General features: G+C 36.4%; 2 protein-coding genes and 1 long non-coding RNA gene across 48 annotated transcripts in view; 1 reads left to right on the forward strand and 2 right to left on the reverse strand.

Moving 5' to 3' along the window:
* The window catches only part of zgc:171422, a 31052-nt gene extending 18216 nt beyond the window's left edge, over positions 1-12836 (reverse strand). For 29 of the 38 annotated variants that reach the window (XR_015481609.2, XR_015481605.2, XR_015481600.2 and 26 more), the window contains exon 1: positions 4388-4479. Coding sequence is in view for 9 of the 38 variants with exons in the window: in XM_087245507.2 (XP_087101633.2) it covers positions 4388-4391 (4 nt within the window). In the remaining 29 variants the exon portion in view is untranslated. 38 annotated transcript variants of the gene reach the window in all.
* On the forward strand, positions 1355-3008 carry LOC148682558 (uncharacterized). 6 transcript variants are annotated; one of them, XR_015943066.1, is made up of 6 exons: positions 1355-1436; positions 1944-2013; positions 2165-2219; positions 2293-2369; positions 2527-2576; positions 2875-3008. It is a non-coding gene; the product is annotated as an uncharacterized LOC148682558 (long non-coding RNA). The 6 variants fall into 6 exon arrangements; XR_015943067.1 differs by having other exon boundaries at positions 2165-2181; XR_015943064.1 differs by lacking the exon at positions 1944-2013.
* A 3311-nt stretch (positions 12837-16147) lies between the features above and the next one.
* The window catches only part of tmem19 (transmembrane protein 19), a 29463-nt gene continuing 23344 nt past the window's right edge, over positions 16148-22266 (reverse strand). For 3 of the 4 annotated variants that reach the window (XM_088649765.1, XM_087246461.2, XM_087246464.2), the window contains 3 exons: positions 20213-20467; positions 17170-17379; positions 16148-16717 (listed from right to left, as the gene is read on the reverse strand). In XM_088649765.1, the coding sequence (XP_088505891.1) occupies positions 16554-16717; positions 17170-17379; positions 20213-20467 (629 nt within the window). In that variant the 3' untranslated portion in view covers positions 16148-16553. 4 annotated transcript variants of the gene reach the window in all.

Here is a 22266-nt window from a genome sequence, read left to right on the forward strand (position 1 = left end):
GTGTTTAAGTTCAGTTCAGTTTAGCTCAGTTCAGTGTGGTTTGAAGTTGTTATTGAGAGTCCAAACACTGAAGGAATTCATCGATGAGTAGCTTTTCCTGAACCATGCAAGCCAGTGGCGACAGCGGAGAGCGAAAACAAAACTTCACAAATAGGAGAGTGAAGAAAAAAACCTAGAGAGAACCAGACTCAGTTCGGCACGACCATTTTAATTTCTCCGCTGGCCAAAAGTCTTGTGCGGAGTACAGCCACTGCACTGTTCAGGTGTAGAGCATGTTTGGATGTCGGTTTATATATCTTATTTAAGACCAAGCATTCAAAGCAGTGCATCACAAGTTCTCACTGTTCTTAAACGAATGAATGTGCGAATATAAAACGCACTTCACCTCAATAAGCAATAAATAAAAAACAATAAATAAACCATAAAAGAAGCTGCAGTTACAAAGCAACTTCCTAAAGTAGGACATTTACTAAATATATTTAAGGAACAAGACTTAACGACTTTCGACATATAATGAAAAGTCTATCACTTTGACCCATACTACAGTGTTTCTAGCTATTGTCAAATACATAATTGAGGTAAAGTTGGTCTTATATTCACACATTCAGACTTTCTCCCTGATAATATAATTTCAGAAAAGTGTTTATTGCAAATTCCCCTGCTGAAAAATCCAGCTTAAACAAGCCTAGGCTGGTTGGCTGGTTTTAGCTGGTCGACCAGGCTGGTTTTAGAGGGGTTTTGGCCACTTCCAGGCTGGTTTCCAGCCTGGTCTTAGCTGGTCAGGCTGGGAGATGACCAGCTTAAACCAGCTTGATCAGCCTAGCCAAGCTGGGAGTCCAGCCAAAACCAGCTATATCCAGCTTTAACCAGGCTGGTTGAGCTGGTTTTAGCTGGTCTTTTTCCAGCCTGACCAGCTAGGACCAGGCTGGAAATGGTTGGAAACCAGCCTTGAAGTGGCCAAAACCCCTCTAAAACCAGGCTGGTCGACCAGCTAAAACCAGCCAACTAGCCTAGGCTGGTTTAAGCTGGATTTTTCAGCAGGGTCTAAATAGTGAAATCGTTTTAGCAGCCAACAATTAAAGTACAACACTGTTTACAGTCAGTTTAATAGTGCTAATGTCGTTTTAAAGGCATATTAACACGTGACTTCAGTCCGAATATTCAAAGTACCGTCCCAACAAACACACAACGTTGCCTCAACGTAGCGACCTTCCTACAACGTTGTATCAACATTGCAAAAAGGTTGAGGATTCTACGTTGTTGCTAAAGGTTGTCACAACGATGTCATAAGGTTGCCATTTAAACATCATGAGGGTCGCATGCTTTAGGTTGTGCTTAGGTTGCGTGGACGACCACTGTACAACATTTACTGGTCACAGCTGAATCAGTTTAAATTTCAACAAGCCGTCGTCTCATTCATCAACGACCGAGGAGACGTGAGTATTGCTTTATTTCTTCTTGCTAAATAAGATACGTAAATCGTGAATATTCAAACAAACCTACGATTTCGACAACAATCTTTTCCAACATCACATGTTAAATCTCTCGATAAAACATTTCCTGATTATTTACCTACGCCTTGTCTTTAATCAAATGGACAATAATGTTTTTGAAGTTCAGTTTTTTCCATATCCGTCGTGATCAGTTAGTATGATACTTCATCACACAAGCCGACCCACTTTTTACAAAACACACAAAATAACTTTTAAAAACAAAACATCTCTGTGCAGTTTGCGTCCCGTTAAAGGAACAGTTCACTCAAAAATGATATGTACTCACGAATTATTTGCCCTGTAAATAATAAGTGATTCCAAACCTTTAAGTTTCTTTATTCTGTTGAACACTAAAGACTGTAAGCATTTGCTTTCATAGTAGGAAAACACTATGGAATTAAATAGTTACAGTTTTCCAGCTTTATTTAACATATCTTCTTTATTGTTTAGCAGAAAAAAAGCTAAATAAGTTTGCAACAAATAAAGGATGAGGCTAAAATGGCAGAATTGTCAGTTTTGGGTGAGCTATCCCTATAAGTTAAAGTATATAAATTAATGTTCATATGCCTAATTAATATAGATAGTAATTAAAATGTCTGCTAGTCTAAATTTCTATTTTGATTGGTCTTTTGATGTTTTATTTAAAACCCACTCTTTTCTTTACTCAACAGGCTATTTTTACATGGAGGTAATCTTCTATTGATAATTTCTGGATTTTAATTATGCGTAAGTTGCATAAAACTCTATTGTTTAACCACTCACTGTTGTTTTCAAATTACTCGTGTAACTTGTCTTTCAGAATGTTTTCAGCTGTTGAATTCACCTCAGATCAGTGTTGCTGTAATTCCTGATCTATGGAAAGAAGAATTGGATGAGGTAAGAAGTATACTACTCTATTTACTATTAAATGTAGTTATGTTACCTAAAACAGCATGTCCATAATGTGGAAAATAGATCATGCTTATGAAAAATTACTTTATTATTTTGTACAGCTGTTATTGAAATGACACTAAGTTTAACATTCCATTTACAGTGAGCAACACCCCAACTACAGGGCCTGTTCTTTCTCTTCTCATAATTTAAGTAAGTATTCGGAGACTAACTCTGACTTCTGTTAACTTAAACCTGTTTTCCCTGTAACTCTAAATTTATTTAATTGTATGTAATTTTGGTATATGATATATTATTAAAACATTAAAATAAAGTAGGCTACATAATTACTCTGGAGATTTTATATGTAATGAAATTACAATAAATGTCTGAAACTTCAATAACTTGCTAGTCATAGTCATTTCCTGTGTAGTGCTGTTGTGTCAAGCTCTGATCTGTCCTCTCTTGTTCACTGCCTATTTTGACTTGTGTCTGCTGTGGATCTCTGAAGCTGGATTATCCGTTGAATTTGTTTCTTCCTCTGACTGCTTTCTCCATACCAACAACTACGACTGGTCTTCAGCTGCGCTCCCCGGTCTGCTGTATTCTCTAGTCCAGAGCTTCACTGCCCAGTGTTTGAATTTTAATTTATATATTTATTTATATATTTATTTACATTTTAATGATTTCTTGTTTACTTTTCTTGTTTGTTTACCCTTTAGTTTAATTATATATATATATATATATATATATATATATATATATATATATATATATATATATATATATATATATATATATAATCTAAACTTTATTTTATACTGTTTGCTTATAATTAGATACTGTATGCGTACTGTATGTATTAAATGTTGTGAAATATATAATAAAAAGTTTGATTATATTCATTTGTGTGGCATTTTTACACTTTAAAGTATAAACATGCAATTGTTAAATTAAATAGGAAAAATAAATGAATAATATTTCATATTTAGCAATACTGGAAAAGAATTGCTGCTTATCCTGTATTCTAGGCAGTATTGATAAACTGCCAGAAAAAATCTTAATACAAGTAGTAAGAACGCCGCCTCGCGGTTGCTGAATGTCGCACGACAACGTTGCTACAGCCTTCTCACGTCTTACATTTCTACGTTGTGACAATGTAGCGAGCACGTAAGAGACAACGTTGCCTTTAAAAAAATACAACGTTGTGCAGACATCGCTACAACGTATATGTGTTTGTTGGGGTGGTAAACACGGTAAAAAACGAGTTTAAAAGCAACGTCACCTAAATAAATATACACCCGTGCAACATACACGACTGGTTTTGATGTTCAGCATCACACACACACATTGATAAGCATATACAGTGATATTCGGTAATTTAAGCTCATATTAGAACATATCTGACATTCAAACATGATACTTGGTTTCATTGAGGTAACTTAAAGTTTTATATTGGCACATTCGTTCAGTGACAAGGTGTTCCTTATATTGTTTATCATGGTACTTTGAACATTCAGTCACACGGCTTCAAAACAACATTAGCACTATTTACTTGACTGTGAACAATGTTGTGCTAAGATATTCGTTGGCTGCTAATATTTTACTATTTATAATTTGCAAAAAACAAATAAAGAAATAAAGTGTAATTATATTAAGGAAAAAGACCGAATGTGTGAATATAAAACCAACTTTACCACAATCTTGGATTCACGTTAGCAGTGAAAATGTAATGTATGTATGCACTGTTTCGCAGATATGAACATGTATAAACGTGCTTTAATTCACAAAACTGCAAGCAAGACTCGTAACAGAATAAAAACGACAAATAAACCAACAATAACATTACAGGCAGTAAAACAAAAGTCTCAGTTTTCCTCCCAACATGATAGACAGTACTAGCTGTTTACATCTGAGCTGGGATGCTCTACTAACAGCCCAGCTTTGAGAAGCGCTGGAGCTCTCGGTGTTATACATCAACGGGAAACAGTGTAAATGAATGTGCGGGAGATCAATATACTCACCCATTGCTTACTGTAAAAATTCAGGATTAGCAAACAGTCTTGTTTCCAACTTCGTCCGTTGGCTTGTTCCGTGACACACTGCGCATGCGCTTAAAATACACCGCGGACTAGAATGGACAAGAGCACTGGCAGAGGAGCAGAGATGGGCGGGGCTTCTTTATTAAAGGATCCACTGATTTGCTGGGGAAAAAACGTGTGGCGTTTACCACAGAAATAAATCCTAGAAACTTCTCCTCAGATTTTATCCAGCAAAACATTATTTACAAACATTTAAAAGTGGGATTGATGTAAATTGTATTTTTGTAATGAATATGGGGAGACTGCTTTACACTTGTTTTGGCATCGCGCATGCTCAGTCAACTTATTTATTGATAAAAGGTTACAGTGTTCGAAACCTCTGTCATTGTTGTGGGAAAATGTACTCTTTGGCTTTACTACTTACCCTAATCAAGAGGAAATTTGTTTTAATTTAATTATTTTGCAAACTAAATTTTACATTCATGTAAACTTTGCCAATAAGAAACTGAATTATAAGCAGGGCCAGATGGAATCTGCGGAAGTTTTTTTTCTATTTCTGCAGAGAATTTTGGTAAAAATCTGCGGATTTCTGCGGAATTATTTTGGGAGTATCCAGCGGAGTATCATAACAAAAACCTTAATATATTAAATAAAAAGTAATAAATTACCGAATAAAAACTGAATAAATTCAGATTTACACATTTACTCAAGTAAATAAACAGAATTAATAATGGGCTAATAATCTGCAGAAATCTGCGGAATTCTGCGGAAAATCTGCGAATTCTGCGGAAAATCAGTGGAAAATCGGCGGAATTCTGCGGAAAATCGGCGGAATTCTGCGGAAAATCTGCGGAATTCTGCGCGCGCAGATTCCGTGTGGGCCTAATTATAAGGTATTGACTGAATTATGCATATATAAGCAGAATCAGCGACTCTCTAAATAAGAAAGCCCTACGCTATTGAAAACTTTGTGAACTCTACAATGTATTTATTTGATTATTATACATTTTATATATGTACATTTTGTATATTTGTATTTGATTTACGCTTACCTTTTGGCATGCATATTTTTGAACTGTTAAAATGTATAATAATAATAAAAAAGATGGGTGGCCGTTATGACCGATTCGTCAGGTAACATTTATTATTATTATGTTTTATTAGTAATGCTTGAACTGACAATACAAAAACATCGTAACGAAGTCCAAGGGATCGCAGACAGATGTTAAAAAAATGGTCAATAATTTGCATAGCTATAAGAAAAAATATATATAAAATAGAATACAAATACAACCATTCGACAGAAAGGGGAAAAAAATTATAAAAATTACAGTATTAATAATAACAATGAAATAATAATGCTAAAATAAACAAACTAAATTTAATGAATGGAAAGAAACCAATCTTCTTTAAATTCATCTGCATAATATTTCAGGAATCTTATAGATTTCTTTTATTCTGAATAAATCTATTCTAAAATGAGCAAAGGATGGGTTATTATTAGCGAATTTCTGTTTGTGAATGAAAACAAATGCCATATATGATAAAAAAAAAAGTCTATGATGTGTTCCAGGGATTTAGCATTAGGGTTTTTACGGTAAAAATAATGTCTTTTAGACTAAAGCAATTCACAGCATTGGCAGAAGCAGATATGTGAGAATTTAGAAGTGACCAAAATTGCTTGGACAATCAAAAAACACATGTACAAGTGTCTCCTCTGCTTGTTTGGAGAAAGAAGAGGAGCTGTCGATGTCCGAAAACGTAGAAATGCTAGAATTTACAGAGTAGATTTTATGTCAAATTTTAAAATGTGTATATTTTGCCTTGTTGGAAATGCAGTATTTCAAGCTAGGTAACCGCTTGTTAAGTGGTGACGTGTTTGTGACGTATGTAATACTGTGTCCGGGTCCAAGCCGCCATTCATTTGAGTGTGGAGAAATCATTCGTTTATGATCGCGTTTTATTCCTATCACACATTAAAGTTAATTTTATATAAAATCATAGTGTACATAACAATTTCTGGGCTTGCTGCATAACAAATACCAAAAATTTAACAATTTATAAAAAATGAATGACTTTCTGGCCATCGGATATTAGGCATGGACATATATATTGCGATCGTGATTTCCGAAAGTATTACATCGCTTTGTAAACGTTTATTAGTAGCATTTCATGAGTCTCCCCAATCAGTTGAATAGAGCGCTTGGACCCGGAAGCCGCTTCGCGTGACGTCAAACTTAACAAACGGATATCCTTAACCAAAGACCCTCCAGTAAAACTTTCCTCTAGAAGAAAGTTTCCTTTTAAATTGAAAAATTTGACGCACAAACCAACTGGTACATTTCCCATCTAACAGACTTACACCTACTAAAAGCATAAATGAATGAATGAATATTCACTGAGCTCTTTGGGTTAAATCCACAGTGATTTCTGTAACCCTGCCGGTCCTACGCCAGCCAACCCGCTCCGAGCTGGGTTCGAGCCTGCGACCCTCCGCATGGGAGTTGGTTGCTTTAACAAGGAGGCTAAAGACCATGACCTCTAGCATCTGTCGCTAGAGCACCTTTAGAGGTCAGAGGAGTGAGGTTTACCTGCACAGCACACACTAGTTAGCCTCCGTTACACTTACCCCCCTAAACCTCACTCCCATCCGGGTCACGGCACCAATGTAACACCACCGGTCCTACACCACCCAACCCGCTCCGAGCTGGGATCGAACTGGCGATCTTCCGCATGGGAGTCGGTTGCTCTAAAAAGGAGGCTAAAGACCATGGCCTGCATTGACTGTCGCTAGAGCACATTTAGAGGTCAGAGGAGTGAGGTTTACCTGCACAGCACACTTGTTACACTTAGGTAAACTAAACCGGATGATATTGCTATAACAAATGTATTAAATTCTTTAGGAGGAGTTGGAAAACAGCGGGAGGTTATAAATTGTTCGTATGAAAGAATCATCAAACAAGGATGCACTCAATATTATTTTGAAACCTCCTTTGGAAAAATCATGTTTTGCTTCTGATTTTAACATCTCGGTTTTGCCATAAGAAGAATCGGTGTGGAGAGAAACAGAACGCGACCGAGCTCCCAAGCAAGCAGACATCGCTGAATTTGGACACAATCAGGTAACATTTCAATAATTGCCGTCCAGCGTTCACACGTCACTAAGTGCCCTATTTGAAACACTTTTGAAAGTTCATCAGTGTCATTCCATGGGTGAAATCTATTTTCAGACCAGTCCTGAAAGACTACTCACAGTGTAACCCTGCCGGTCCTACGCCACCCAACCCGCTCCGAGCTGGTATCGAACCGGCGACCTTCCGCATGGGAGTCGGTTGCTCTACCAGGGATCAGTATAGCTCATGAAGGGCTAATCACAGTACTTTATGATTACTCAGTTAGCATAGATATGTTCATTCACTATATAAAACCAGTCATAAACAGTAGTTGGGGAAAGCTACTTTTAATAGTAATGCAGTACAATAGCGTTACACCCCCAAAAAGTAACAAGTAACGTAATGTGTATTTCTATAGCGCATTTATTATGTAATCATGTGGGGTCTCTCCCCACTCTACCATCAGTGTGGATGATGCGATGATAGCCACAGGACAACGACGACAGCACTCCAGCTATAGGTGGAATGGGGAGACAATTGATAGAGCTGATTCAGTGGATAGGGATGATAGGTAAGGGCTGATAGAGGGAATTTGGCCAGGACACCGGGGTTACACCCCTACTATTTACCAGAAGTGCCATGGGATTATTAATGACCACCGAGAGTCAGTTTAGCATCTCGTCTTATATTGGTAATACAGTTATCTTATTAGTTACATAAATGCACTTTCCATTGAGACGGTTCCCTTCTCTTCGACGTCTTCAAAATAACGAACAGATTCTCTCATTGAGTGTGTGATTTAACGTGACTATGTTAGTTTTAATTTAGAAATGTATTTTTAAGATGTCCAAACTAGGGCCAAAGTTGGCCCATGGTAGGCTAAGCTTTGATTTGTCCCACCATCCCATCTGAAAAGAGAATGATGGGAGGATTGGGGAGAATCCCTTAAACAGGGATCGTCATTTTGAATTTAACGTAACCTTTAACGTAACGTCTGTTTTATAGCTAACTGAAATTAAGCGATTCATTTACATGTTGTGAATGAATTGGACTTTTAATAACGTAAATACTGACTCTCCACGAATAGCTTGACTTGTGTTGCTATTTGGCTTTGAACTCCATTGTGTAATAAATGGGATTGTTTTTGTTTTCACTGTAATAACTTTATTTATATATATATATATATATATATATATATATATATATATATATATATATATATATATATATATATATATACACACACACACACACACACACACACATATATATATATATATATATATATATATATATATATATATATATATATATATATATATATATATATATACACACACACCCATACATAAACATATATACATAAACATATATATATATATATATATATATATATATATATATATATATATATATATATATATATATATATATGTATATATATCATTCATGCATTTTCTTGTCGGCTTAGTCCCTTTATTAATCCGGGGTTGCCACAGCGGAATGAACCGCCATATATATATATATATATATATATATATATATATATACAATATTTTTAAATTATACTGCATTAGTTCATATATAGCAATTTTTTTTTTATATTAGGAAAATAAATTAGGGCGGTGTGGTGGCACAGTCGGTAGCGATGTCAAATCACAGCAAGAAGGTCGCTGGTTTGAGTCCCAGCTGGTTCAATTGCCATCTCTGAGTGGAGTTTGCATGTTCTCCCTGCGTTCGCGTAGGTTTCCTCCAGGTGCTTCGGTTTTCCCCTACAGTCCAAACACATGCGCTCTAGAGAAATTGAATAAGCTAAAATTGTCCGTAGTGTATAAGAATAAGTGTGTATGGGTGTTTCCCATTGATGGGTTGCAGCTGCGTAAAACGTGCTGGATAAGTTGGTGGTTCATTCCGCTGTGGCGACCCCAGATTAATAAAGGGACTAAGCCCTAAAGAAAATGACTCAAACAATAAATTAGCAAATTACCCTTTAGCAGGTCGCACACCAGAAGCGCCGCTCGGCGCCGCGACACGGCGCGTACATAACAGATTAAAGTATCGCACACCAGACGCGCACATTCGAATGATATTTAACATGAAACTAATCAGATGGCGCTCTGTGGCGCGGCTGAAAAATGAACTGCGTCCTGAGCCGTCGCCGGGCGCCGCCGACTTGCGGCTGGTGTGCGACCTGCTTTTGGCACACAGCCCTCAATCAAGGTCGTTGCTAGATCGGATATGGTCACGGCTGGACATTAACGAGAATTATTTATTATTTTCCCCATTTATTGTATTTTAATAAAGTCCACCCCTACTCCAACCCTGAACCCAACCATCACAGTAAAGTAAAAACAGTAGCTGTATACCAACTATTGTTTATGCTATCTATACCAAATACATTTTATTTTTACGCCTACCCCCACCCCAACCCTAAACCCAACCATCACAGTACTTTAAAAATATTAATAATTGTTATACTGTGTCATGCATGCATGTCGCACTCCCATCTAGACTTTACCCTCAATCAAGTCAGGTTTTTGGCCCTTCATCATAAAAAGTTTTGGCAGCGCTGATCTAAAAAGTAACTTAAGTTACATTTTTAAAAAGTAACTCAAATATTATTACTTCATTTCACGTCAATTCATAGGCCCACACAGAATCTGCGCGCGAAGAATTCCGCAGATTTTTAGCCCATCATTAATTTGGTTTATTTACTAGTAAATGTATATTTATTCAGTTTTTTTAAATAATTACAGCAATATTATTGACTAATATGAAAATGTTCATCTGATTTATGTACAATGCAGTGTGTGCAGTAATATTTTCTGTCTTTAAGTAGAGATATTATATGAGAGACTTGCTTTGTTTACCAAATAAAGTGGATCTAATTGGATTTGCGTTGTGAACATTAAATAAAAGTTAAAAGATAGTATTTTTATTTCATATATTAAGGTTGTAGTTATGATACTCCCAAAATAATTCCGCAGATTTTTCCCAAAATTCCCAGCAGAAATAGCAAAAAACGTCTGCGCAGATTCCATCTGTCCCTAGTAATAACGTAAAACCCCCATAATGACGTTTTAAACATGGAGTTACAACTTCTGTAGAGAAAACTAGTTTTTTATATAAAATTTAGAGCGGTCAAAATTAGCGCATCATCAGCGCATGCGATTAATTTGAAATATTTAACACGAATAAGTAATATTACCTGCTGAAAAATCCAGCTTAAACCAGCCTAGGCTGGTTGGCTGGTTTTAGCTGGTCGACCAGGCTGGTTTTAGAGGGGTTTTGGCCACTTCCAGGCTGGTTTCCAGCCATTTCCAGCCTGGTCTTAGCTGGTTAGGCTGGGAGATGACCAGCTAAAACCAACTTGACCAGCCTAGCCAAGCTGGGAGTCCAGTCAAAACCAGCTATGTCCAGCTTCAACCAGGCTGGTCAAGCTGGTTTTAGCTGGATTTAGCTGGTCATTTTCCAGCCTGACCAGCTAAGACCAGGCTGGAAATAGCTGGAAACCAGCCTGGGAATGGCCAAAACCCCTCTAAAACCAGGCTGGTCAACCAGCTAAAACCAGCCAACCAGCCTAGGCTGGTTTAAGCTGGATTTTTCAGCAGGGACTTGTCTTGTTAGACAGAAAACCTTTTTTTGACTGGAAGGAACTCTCCTGAAGGGATAAAGCTGCGTATGGAAGTTAGCAAGAATTATTTATATCACTCATTAAACTACATATTGATGTAAATATCCGCGACTGTATGCCATCTAACCTTCTCCATGGACCACCGGGCGCCCTCTAGAGGAAAAGTCTTCTCGCTGCATGTCTTCCTTTCCCGGCGTCGGCCATTTTGTTGAGCTGTCTGAACTCTGAGCGACGGTCATTCCCTACAAACGTTCACTCGCTTTATACCCACAATGCCTCCTATGTATACACTGGAAGCAGCGTGTCCCACAATCCATCGCGCTAAGAGCGCTGAAAGCGAGATGAAACTGCAGCTTTGCTTATTCTGCTTTCGACAGAATAAAACATTATTTGATTAAAACACTAAAGTGCTCAAAGATGTTATGGAGATTATATGGGGAAAATAAGGCATTCGCTTAGCACTTTAAAGGGCACTTATGATGAAACTTACCTTTTGCAAGCTGTTTGGACAGAACTGTGTGTAGTAGTGTCCACATTGGAGTGATGTTAACAAAATAAGTCTCTTAAAATTTTCTGACCCAAATCCCAGTGATTTTGAGGCCCATTTGCGGTTTTCCCGCCAACTGAATTGATTGACAGGCACCATGAATCTACAACAATGGTTCTCGATTGGTTTGGCCATGGGACGCACATTTTTACATGGTTATCAAGCCGCGACCCAAATTTTAAGGAACTATAATATAATTTTAGCAATTAATTCATTTGTATTTATTTGTTATCATACACAAGCAGTGAAAATTTACAAAATTCACATGTCAAGCAGTATGGTTGTCGTGCGCATTTCAAAATAAAAGTCCAATATAAGCAAAATAAGTTAAAAATTAAACTTTTGATGTTTTTTTGACCACACACCGTGACCCACTAAAAATGTTCCCGCGACCCACTTTTGGGTCGTGACCCACCAGTTGAGAAACACTGATCTATAACATACACATGTCCAGAGAACATTGTTTTGCAAATAAACTGGGATTAAATTATTAGCTACAGCTCTCTGTGATTTTTATAAGTTCAAAACGTGACAGAGCAAGTTTGTAATAAAGTAAAATCGCCATCATGTAATCCTTAACCGCTATAATCACCACGTCCGCATGGTGTCAGTAAATGCACATAGTGTGTGTGTGAGTGTACTGCAAACAGCATGCGTGACTCATTTCAGAAAGGCTTCCCTGCTGAAAAATCCAGCTTAAACCAGCCTAGGCTGGTTGGCTGGTTTTAGCTGGTCGACCAGGCTGGTTTTAGAGGGGTTTTGGCCACTTCCAGGCTGGTTTCCAGCCATTTCCAGCCTGGTCTTAGCTGGTCAGGCTGGGAGATGACCAGCTTAAACCAGCTTGATCAGCCTAGCCAAGCTGGGAGTCCAGCCAAAACCAGCTATATCCAGCTTTAACCAGGCTGGTTGAGCTGGTTTTAGCTGGTCTTTTTCCAGCCTGACCAGCTAGGACCAGGCTGGAAATGGTTGGAAACCAGCCTGGAAGTGGCCAAAACCCCTCTAAAACCAGCCAACTAGCCTAGGCTGGTTTAAGCTGGATTTTTCAGCTGGGTTAAATAATCTTCAACACATTAAATAAACTTACTTGTTAATTTTGCCGTATTTCAGCTTCATCCGAGTCTGTCTCTATCCCTGACTGCTGTTTATGTGATGTAACACATGATGAGAAGCAGAAAAGTGGGCGGGGAGAAGCAGCTCATTTGCATTTAAAGCCACAGGCTACAAAAAACAGCTGTACTTTTATTTGAGCTCAAAATGGGCAGATTCTGGAGGCTATCGGAATTAATCTGATGGGTATTTTGAGCTGAAACTTTACAGACACACTCACACCAAAATCTTACCCTACAGCTTAAAGGTAAAATAGGTGCCCTTTAATGTGTTTTACTATCATTCTATAGAAATGTGCAATGTCTCTAGTCTTAACAGCAATATAACACTCAAAAACACTAATAATTTATATAGGATCTTTAAATATATGTAAAAAATATATATAAAAATCATTTTATGAGTTTTCATAGTCACAATATGATTGATTAATGTGCTCGAAGTTTAAATGTTAGAAAAATAAACAATTTTAGACATTTTGCCGAACAAAAATGCACAATTTTGTAGAATGACCCAAAAATATGGGTAAAATAAAATAAACATTTTATTACACAAGGATACACGAGTTTTCTGTATAAATACGAAAAATATACTAAACTATTAGTGAATTAGTGACCTATTGTTTAACACCGAACACATTACACAACCACTATTACAAACTACTCAAAACCTCAATATATAGAAATAAAGAGTTCATGTTGTGCTTTATAAAATTATTTCGATTTTAATTCTTAAAATTAAACGGATAACAATTGGTCTTAGCATAAATCGCTCATTATCCTCAAAGAAACATGGTTTAGGTTGTTGCTAGATCAGATATGGTTGCGGCCAGAATTTAACGAAAATGATTCATATATTTTTATTAAATTTCCCATTTATTGTATTTTTTGTGTTTTTAATATGTTTCACAAAAACATTTGTCATCAAAAAAATTGAATCAATAGATTAAAATAATTGTATTATATTTAAATTTAAGCTTTTCGCTTTGACTATCTGGTATTTTTGTTCAGATCAGATGTTCTGAAAGGTGAGTAGTAGGGCTGCACGATATTGGAAAACCTGATAATGCAATATTTTACTTTCCTCCGATAAATATTACGATATGAATATTTTCTGGGGAGTCTAACAGTACTCGGGTACAGAAATTATATAATCACAATGCAAAAAATAAATAAATAAATAAATAAAATTCTTACTTTCTTCTAGTCCAAATATCTAAAAATTCATAAATCAAGTAAAAATATTGTTTTGTTTTCAACTTCAGAAAAAATATGGCAAAATTAACAGTTTTTCCTTAAAACAAGAACATTATCTGCCAGTGGGGGAAGCTAAATAATATTGTTTTTCCTTTGAAATGTAGATATTTGGATTAAAAACAAGACAAAAGTTTTATAAAGTCTAGCTATAAAGTCAGAATTCCGAGTTATAAAGTCAGAATTGCGAGTTATAAAGTCAGAATTTTGAGTTATAAAGTCGCAATTCCCAGTTATAAAGTCACAATTCCGGGTTAAAGTCAGTATTCCGAGTTATTAAGTCAGAATTCAGAGTTAATAAGTCAGAAATCCGAGTTATGAAGTCGCAATTCCGAGTTAAAGTCAGAATTCAGAGTTATAAAGTTGCAATTCCGAGTTATTAAGGCAGAATTCCGGGTTAAAGTCAGAATTCCAAGTTATAAAGTCAGAGTTCAGAGTTATGAAGTTGCAATTCCGAGTTATTAAGTCAGAATTCTGAGTTATAAAGTCACAATTCCGGGTTAAAGTCAGAATTCCCAGTTATAAAGTCACAATTCCGGGTTAAAGTCAGTATTCCGAGTTATTAAGTCGGAATTCCGAGTTAATAAGTCAGAAATCCGAGTTATAAAGTCGCAATTCTGAGTTATTAAGTCAGAATTCAGAGTAATAAAGTTGCAATTCCGAGTTATTGAGTCAGAATTCCGAGCTATAAAGTTGCAATTCTGAGTTATTAAGGCAGAGTTTCGGGTTAAAGTCAGAAATCCAAGTTATGAAGTCAGAGTTCCAAGTTATAAAGTCAGAATTCAGAGTTATAAAGTTGCAATTCCGAGTTATTAAGTCAGAATTCTGAGTTATAAAGTCACAATTCCGGGTTAAAGTCAGAATTCCCAGTTATAAAGTCACAATTCCGGGTTAAAGTCAGTATTCCGAGTTATTAAGTCGGAATTCCGAGTTAATAAGTCAGAAATCCGAGTTATAAAGTCGCAATTCTGAGTTATTAAGTCAGAATTCAGAGTTATAAAGTTGCAATTCCGAGTTATTGAGTCAGAATTCCGAGCTATAAAGTTGCAATTCTGAGTTATTAAGGCAGAGTTCCGGGTTAAAGTCAGAAATCCAAGTTATGAAGTCAGAGTTCCAAGTTATAAAGTCAGAATTCCAAGTTATAAAGTCAGAATTCAGAGTTATAAAGTTGCAATTCCGAGTTATTAAGTCAGATATCTGAGTTATAAAGTCACAATTCTGGGTTAAAGTCAGAATTCCCAGTTGTAAAGTCGCAATTCTGAGTTAATAAGTCAGAATTCCGAGTTATAAAGTCGCAATTCCGAGTTAATAAGTCAGAATTCCGAGTTATAAAGTCACAATTCCGGGTTAAAGTCAGTATTCCGAATTTATAAGTCGGAATTCCGAGTTAATAAGTCAGAAATCAGAGTTATAAAGTCGCAATTCCGAGTTATTAAGTCAGAATTCAGAGTTATAAAGTTGCAATTCCAGGTTAAAGTCAGAATTCTGAGTTATAGTCGCAATTCCAAGTTAAAGTCAGAATTCCGAGTTATAAAGTCAGAATTCCAAGTTATAAAGTCAGAATTTTGAGTTATAAAGTCGCAATTCCCAGTTATAGTCACAATTCCGGGTTAAAGTCAGTATTCCGAGTTATTAAGTCAGAATTCAGAGTTAATAAGTCAGAAATCCGAGTTATGAAGTCGCAATTCCGAGTTAAAGTCAGAATTCAGAGTTATAAAGTTGCAATTCCGAGTTATTAAGGCAGAATTCCGGGTTAAAGTCAGAATTCCAAGTTATAAAGTCAGAATTCAGAGTTATAAAGTTGCAATTCCGAGTTATTAAGTCAGAATTCTGAGTTATAAATTTACAATTCCAGGTTAAAGTCAGAATTCCGAGTTATAGTCGCAATTCCAAGTTAATAAGTCAGAATTCCGAGTTATAAAGTTGCAATTCCGAGTTAATAAGTCAGAATTCAGAGTTATAAAGTTGCAATTCCAAGTTATTAAGGCAGTTATAACGTGAATGAGACCTATTGTTAAACATCGTAAACATCACACACCCCACTATTAAAGATAGCTCAAAATCTCAATATTTAGAAATGAAGAGTTCATGTTGTGCTTTATAAAATTATTTCGATTTTAATTCTTAAAATTAAACGGATAACAATTGGTCTTAGCATAAATCGCTAATTATCCTCAAAGAAACATGGTTTAGGTTGTTGCTAGATCAGATATGGTTGCGGCCAGAAGTTAACGAAAATGATTCATATATTTTTATTAAATTTCCCATTTATTGTATTTTAGAAATATTAACAACTCCAACCCTATTTATTAAATTACTTAAGAATTTTATTTTTTAACACCTACCCCCAACCTAACTGTCACAGCACTGTAAAAATATTAATCATTGTTACACAGTGTCATAAAAAATCCTGCAATATTGATGTGCATGTCGCACTTTCGGCCGGCTGCGTATCCGATCTAGACATTACCCGTGATATACATCAAAATCCCATTATTCAAGGCCTAGGCCAGAAAATCCAAGCAAACCCAGGCAGGAACAGAGCTATGAGGATCGAGGAGAACAGATTCACTCCGTTGTTGTCCAGGATGGGTTTCCCACATATTCGTTTAACACTTGGAGACTCGTAACTCACAACTTTACGAATTGATTCATCATAACCTTGATGGGAGAAAAAAGAAGTGTAAACATGATTAATAAAGATAATAATAATAATATTTATTGTTTTTTATTAAAATAGTGGACAATATCTGACAACAAAAAAATAGTGCCCATTATTATGGAGTTAGTTTGTGTCTTAAATATTTAAATGTTTTATTTTAGAGCAAAACCAACAACACTTTAATAAAAGTAAATATTGCAATTGAAAATACTTGCTAAAACATGTTAAATAAAAAAAACGTACTGATAAATTAATTTTAATTGCAAATAAATCTCTTGGCTCTTCACACATTTATAACACTTTAATTAAAATACTGTTGCTAAACAGTAAGAGAAGAGATGTATTACACATTTCTGACACATATTCACTTTTTTAAAGCGCTGCCATTGTTTTGAACACAAGTGTACACACGAGTTATTTCATTTACCTTTAATATAGATCAAGAGATTACCTGAATACTGCATGGTTGCACCTAGGAGTGAGTCTAGCAGGGAACCCAACAAGCCAGCTATCGCTCCATACAAGATGAGAGGCCACTGAGAAACTGCTGAATGCAAATCTTTCACCAGCAGGATCTGCATGAAGAAGTACGCTACACCTGCTGCACCTCCACCCAAAACACTGGCCAATAACCCAACAGAAGTGACTCCACCATTGGTACCTGGAAAGCATTTTAAATAAATGAAGACAAATATATATATATATATATATATACACACACACACACACACACACATTGGTGTATACCCTGTTTTTTATTGTGAAGAGATATTTAAAATGTATTTACTCTTAATAGAGAAAAAGACAACTGAAGGCAAAAAATATTAGCTCTCCTATGAAAATTGTATACTTTATATCTATTAAATGATGCTTAATAAAGCAAGAACATTTTTCAAAGTATTCCCAATTATTTTTGGAGAAAGTCCTATTTCTGAAACAATTTTTTAATCATAAAAGATAAAGCATTTGTTAAGACTAATATTATTAAATGATTTTTCAGAAAAAAAGCTGATTTTTCTAAAGTTATAAAGTCTAAGAGTTATAAAGTCAAAAATCTGAGTTATAAAGTCGCAATTCTGAGTTATAAAGTCGCAATTCTGTTATAAGGTTGCAATTCCGAATTATTAAGTCAGAATTCCGAGTTATAAAGTCAGAATTCTAAGTTATAAAGTCGCCATTCGGAGTTATAAAGTCACAATTCCGAATTATAAAGTCAGAATTCTGAGTTATAAAGTCAGAATTTTGAGTTATAGGGTTGCAATTCCGAATTATTAAGTCCAAATTCTGAGATATAAAGTCAGAATTTTGAGTTATAAAGTCACAATTCCGAGTTATAAAGTCAGAATTCCAAGTTAAAAGTCAGAATTCCGAGTTATAAAGTCTGAATTCTGAGTTATAAGGTCGCAATTCCGAATTATTAAGTCAGAACTCCGAGTTATAGTCACAATTTCGAGTTATAAAGTTGCAATTACAGGTTATAAAGTCATAATTCTAAGTTATAAGGTCGCAATTCCAAATTATTAAGTCAGAACTCCGAGATATAAAGTCAGAATTCTGAGTTATAAAGTAGCAATTCCGAATTATTAAGTCAGAATTCCGAGTTATAATCACAATTTTGAGTTATAAAGTCACAATTCCGAGTTAAAAATCAGAATTCTGAGTTATGAAGTTGCAATTCCAGGTTATAAAGTCATAATTCTGAGTTATAAGGTCGCAATTCCAAATGATTAAGTCAGAATTCCAACAGAATTCAGACATACATACATACACACACACACACACACATTGGTGTATACCCTGTTTTTTATTGTGAAGAGATATTTAAAATGTATCTATTCTTAATAGAGAACAAGACAACTGAAGGCAAAAAATATTAGCTCTCCTATGAAAATTGTACACTTTATATCTATTAAATGATGCTTAATAAAGCAAGAACATTTTTCAAAGTATTCCCAATTATTTTTGGAAAAAGTCGTATTTCTGAAACAATTTTTTAATCATAAAAGATAAAGTATTTGTTAAGACTAATATTATTAAATGATTTTTCAGAGAAAAAGCTGATTTTTCTAAAAGTTATAAAGTCTAAGAGTTATAAAGTCAAAAATATGAGTTATAAGGTAGCAATTCTGAGTTAAGTCAGAACTCCAAGTTATAAAGTCGCAATTCCGAGTTATAAAGTCGCAATTCTGTTATAAGGTTGCAATTACGAATTATTAAGTCAGAATTCCGAGTTATAAAGTCAAAATTCTGAGTTATAAAGTAAGAATTCTGAGTTAAAAAGTCGCAATTCGGAGTTATAAAGTCGCAATTCCGAGTTATAAAGTCACAATTTTGAGTGATAGGGTTGCAATTCCGAATGATTAAGTCCAAATTCCGAGATATAAAGTCAGAATTTCGAGTTATAAAGTCATAATTCCGAGATATAAAGTCACAATTCTGAATTATAGTCATAATTCCGAGATATAAAGTCATAATTCCGAGATATAAAGTCAGAATTCTGAGTTATGAAGTCGCAATTAGGAGTTATAAAGTCATAATTCCGAATTATTAAGTCAGAATTTTGAGTTATAAAGTCACAATTCCGAGTTATAAAGTCAGAATTCTGAGTTATAAGGTAGCAATTTTGAGTTATTAAGCCAGAATTCCGAATAATATTCTGAGTTAAGTCAAAATTCCGAGTTATAAAGTCACAATTCTGTTATAAGGTTGCAATTCCGAATTATTAAGTCAGAATTTCGAGTTATAAAGTCAAAATTCCGAGTTATAAAATCAAAATTCTGAGTTATATGGTTGCAATTCCGAATTATTAAGTCAGAATTCCGAGATATAAAGTCATAATTCTGAGTTATAAAGTAAGAATTCCGAGATATAAAGTCATAATTCCGAGATATAAAGTCATAATTCCGAGATATAAAGTCAGAATTCTGAGTTATACAGTAGCAATTACGAATTATTAAGTCAGAATTCCAAGTTATAGTCACAATTCCGAGTTATAAAGTCACAATTCCGAGTTAAAAGTCAGAATTCCGAGTTGTAAAGTCAGAATTCTGAGTTATAAGGTTGCAATTCCGAATTATTAAGTCAGAATTCCCAGTTATAAAGTTGCAATTCCAGGTTATAAAGTCATAATTCTGAGTTATAAGGTCGCAATTTCAAATTATTAAGTCAGAATTCCGAGTTATAAAGTCACAATTCTGAATTATTAAATCATAATTGTGAGTTATAAAGTCAGAATTGCGAGTTATAAAGTCAGAATTGCGAGTTATAAAGTAAATACAGTGAATAAATACAATTCTGTGGCTCCTGGTCAACTATAATTCAGACTCAAAAATGCATTTCTTGCGATATATGCTGAAGCGATATATTGTGCAGCCCTGGTCAGTAATGAAATAATGGAATAATGAAAAACAAACGCTGACATCAACCCCCTAGCCATACATTTGTGGAAATTGACCCCTTTTGTAGTCCCGGGAATCGCACTCTATGATGAGTACCTGTTGGGACGTCTCTCCAGGTGGTGATCAGCTTGGGTTTGCTCTTACTGAGCACAGGACCGACCTCAGAAGCCCAGGTGTCCCCAGTGCTGCAAGCCAGAGCTCCCAATAACGACAAGCACATCCACGAAGCGGAGTATTGCTTCGCGAAGTCTATGGCCATTTCCCCAGGACCGGCCTCAATCATGTAGAGCAGAGCCAATTCTGTAGGAACTCCTCCGTTGCAGAACACCTGCAACCAGTTCCTCTGGCCACCTGCACACAACATTGCATATTACAGCCATTATATATTTAAAGGTGTCCGCATGCACTGCACTGTGAAAACATTCTTGCTGCCTAGATTCTTGTTGTTGAATCGATCAAACTGAGTAATAATATTGGGTCAAACGTTAATGTAATGTGACGTACAATTCAAGGTTAAAGGTGCCCTATTAGGAATACCTAGGCATAATAAGAGTTCAGTACATGGAAACGGGAATACCGTGAACCTCAAATGCCATTGTTTTTATTCTCGTGTAAATGACACGAATGTAAAACCTAAATGAACAATCAGAACACAAAGCAGACTGTTGCGTGACCCATGGGGCACACCCTCATTATTTGCATGTACTTTAGGTTTGACGAGCAGCTGCGTCATAAAATCACTAGGTAAATCTGACTAGACTGATATGTTGCTATGGGGTCATTAATATGCACGCCTCAGGCTGTGTTTGATAAGCCACAATGTTTCCTAGTGAGACAACAAAGATGATTTTTCTCCCTCAGTTATATTTAACTTTGTATGTGGGCCTTTTATTTTGAAAACAGGTGACACGGCAACTCTTTGTATGGGAGTCGGTTGCTCTAACAAGGAGGCTAAAGATCATGGCCTCTAGCGTCTGTCGCTAGAGCACCTTTTGAGGTCAGAGTAGTGAGATTTACCTGCATGGCATTTCGCTAGCTGGCCTCCATTACACTTACTCTCCTAAACCTCACTCCCATCCCGGACGAGCCCCCACGAGTAACCTACTAGTCCTATTGTACCCATCTCGTTCTGAGCTGAGATCGAACTGGCGATTTTTTTTTGTATGGGAGTCGGTTGCTCTGACAAGGATGCTAAAGACCATGGCCTCTAGCTTCTGTCGCTAGAGCACCTTTAGAGGTCAGAGGAATGAGGTTTACCTGCATAGCACTGACTAGCTGGCCTCTGTTACACTCACCCTCCTATACCTCACTCTTATCCCGGACGAGCCCCCAACGTGTAACCTACTGGTCGTACTGTACTCATATTGTTCTGAGCTGGGATCGAACTAGCGATTCTTTGTATCGGAATCGGTTGCTCTAACAAGGATGCTAAAGACCATGGCCTCTAGCGTCTGTCGCTAAAGAACCTTTAGAGGTCAGAGGAGTGAGGTTTACCTGCACAGCATTTCGCTAGCTGGCCTCCTTTAAACTTACCCTCCTAAACCTCATTCCCATCCCGGACGAGCCCCCGCGTGTAACCTACCCTTCCTACTGTATCCATCTTGTTTTGAGCAGGCATCGAACTGTTGATTTTTTGTATTGGAGTCGGTTGCTCTAACAAAGAGGCTCAAGACCATGGCCTCTAGCATCTGTCTGTAGAGCATCTTTAGAGGTCAGAGGAGTGAGGTTTACCTGCACAGCACACACTAGCTGGCCTCTGTTACACTTACCCCCCTAAACCTCACTCCCGTCCCGGACGAGCCCCCACATGTAACCTACCCTTCCTACTGTACCCATCTTGTTTTGAGCAGGGATCAAACTGGCGATTTTTGGTATGGAAGTTGGTTGCTCTAACAAGGAGACTGAAGACTATGGCCAATAGCGTCTGTCTCGAGTACACCTTTAGAGGTCAGAGGAGTGAGGTTTACCTGCATAACGGAGGTTATCTAGCAAAGTGCTAAGGCTGATTTATACTTCTGCGTCAAGCGCACACGTATGGTACAGCGCAGCCTACGCGTGGACACTTAGCCCTCGCCGTGACCTTCGGTGTCACCAGGGCCGGAGCAAGCTGAAGTGCCGCTCTAGGCAAAGGACGGTCATGCCGCCCATAA

The sequence above is a fragment of the Danio rerio genome, chromosome 4, assembly GCF_052040795.2.
Source record: "Danio rerio strain M-AB ecotype USA chromosome 4, GRCz13ab, whole genome shotgun sequence".
In the NCBI taxonomy this organism is placed as follows: Eukaryota; Metazoa; Chordata; class Actinopteri; order Cypriniformes; family Danionidae; genus Danio; species Danio rerio.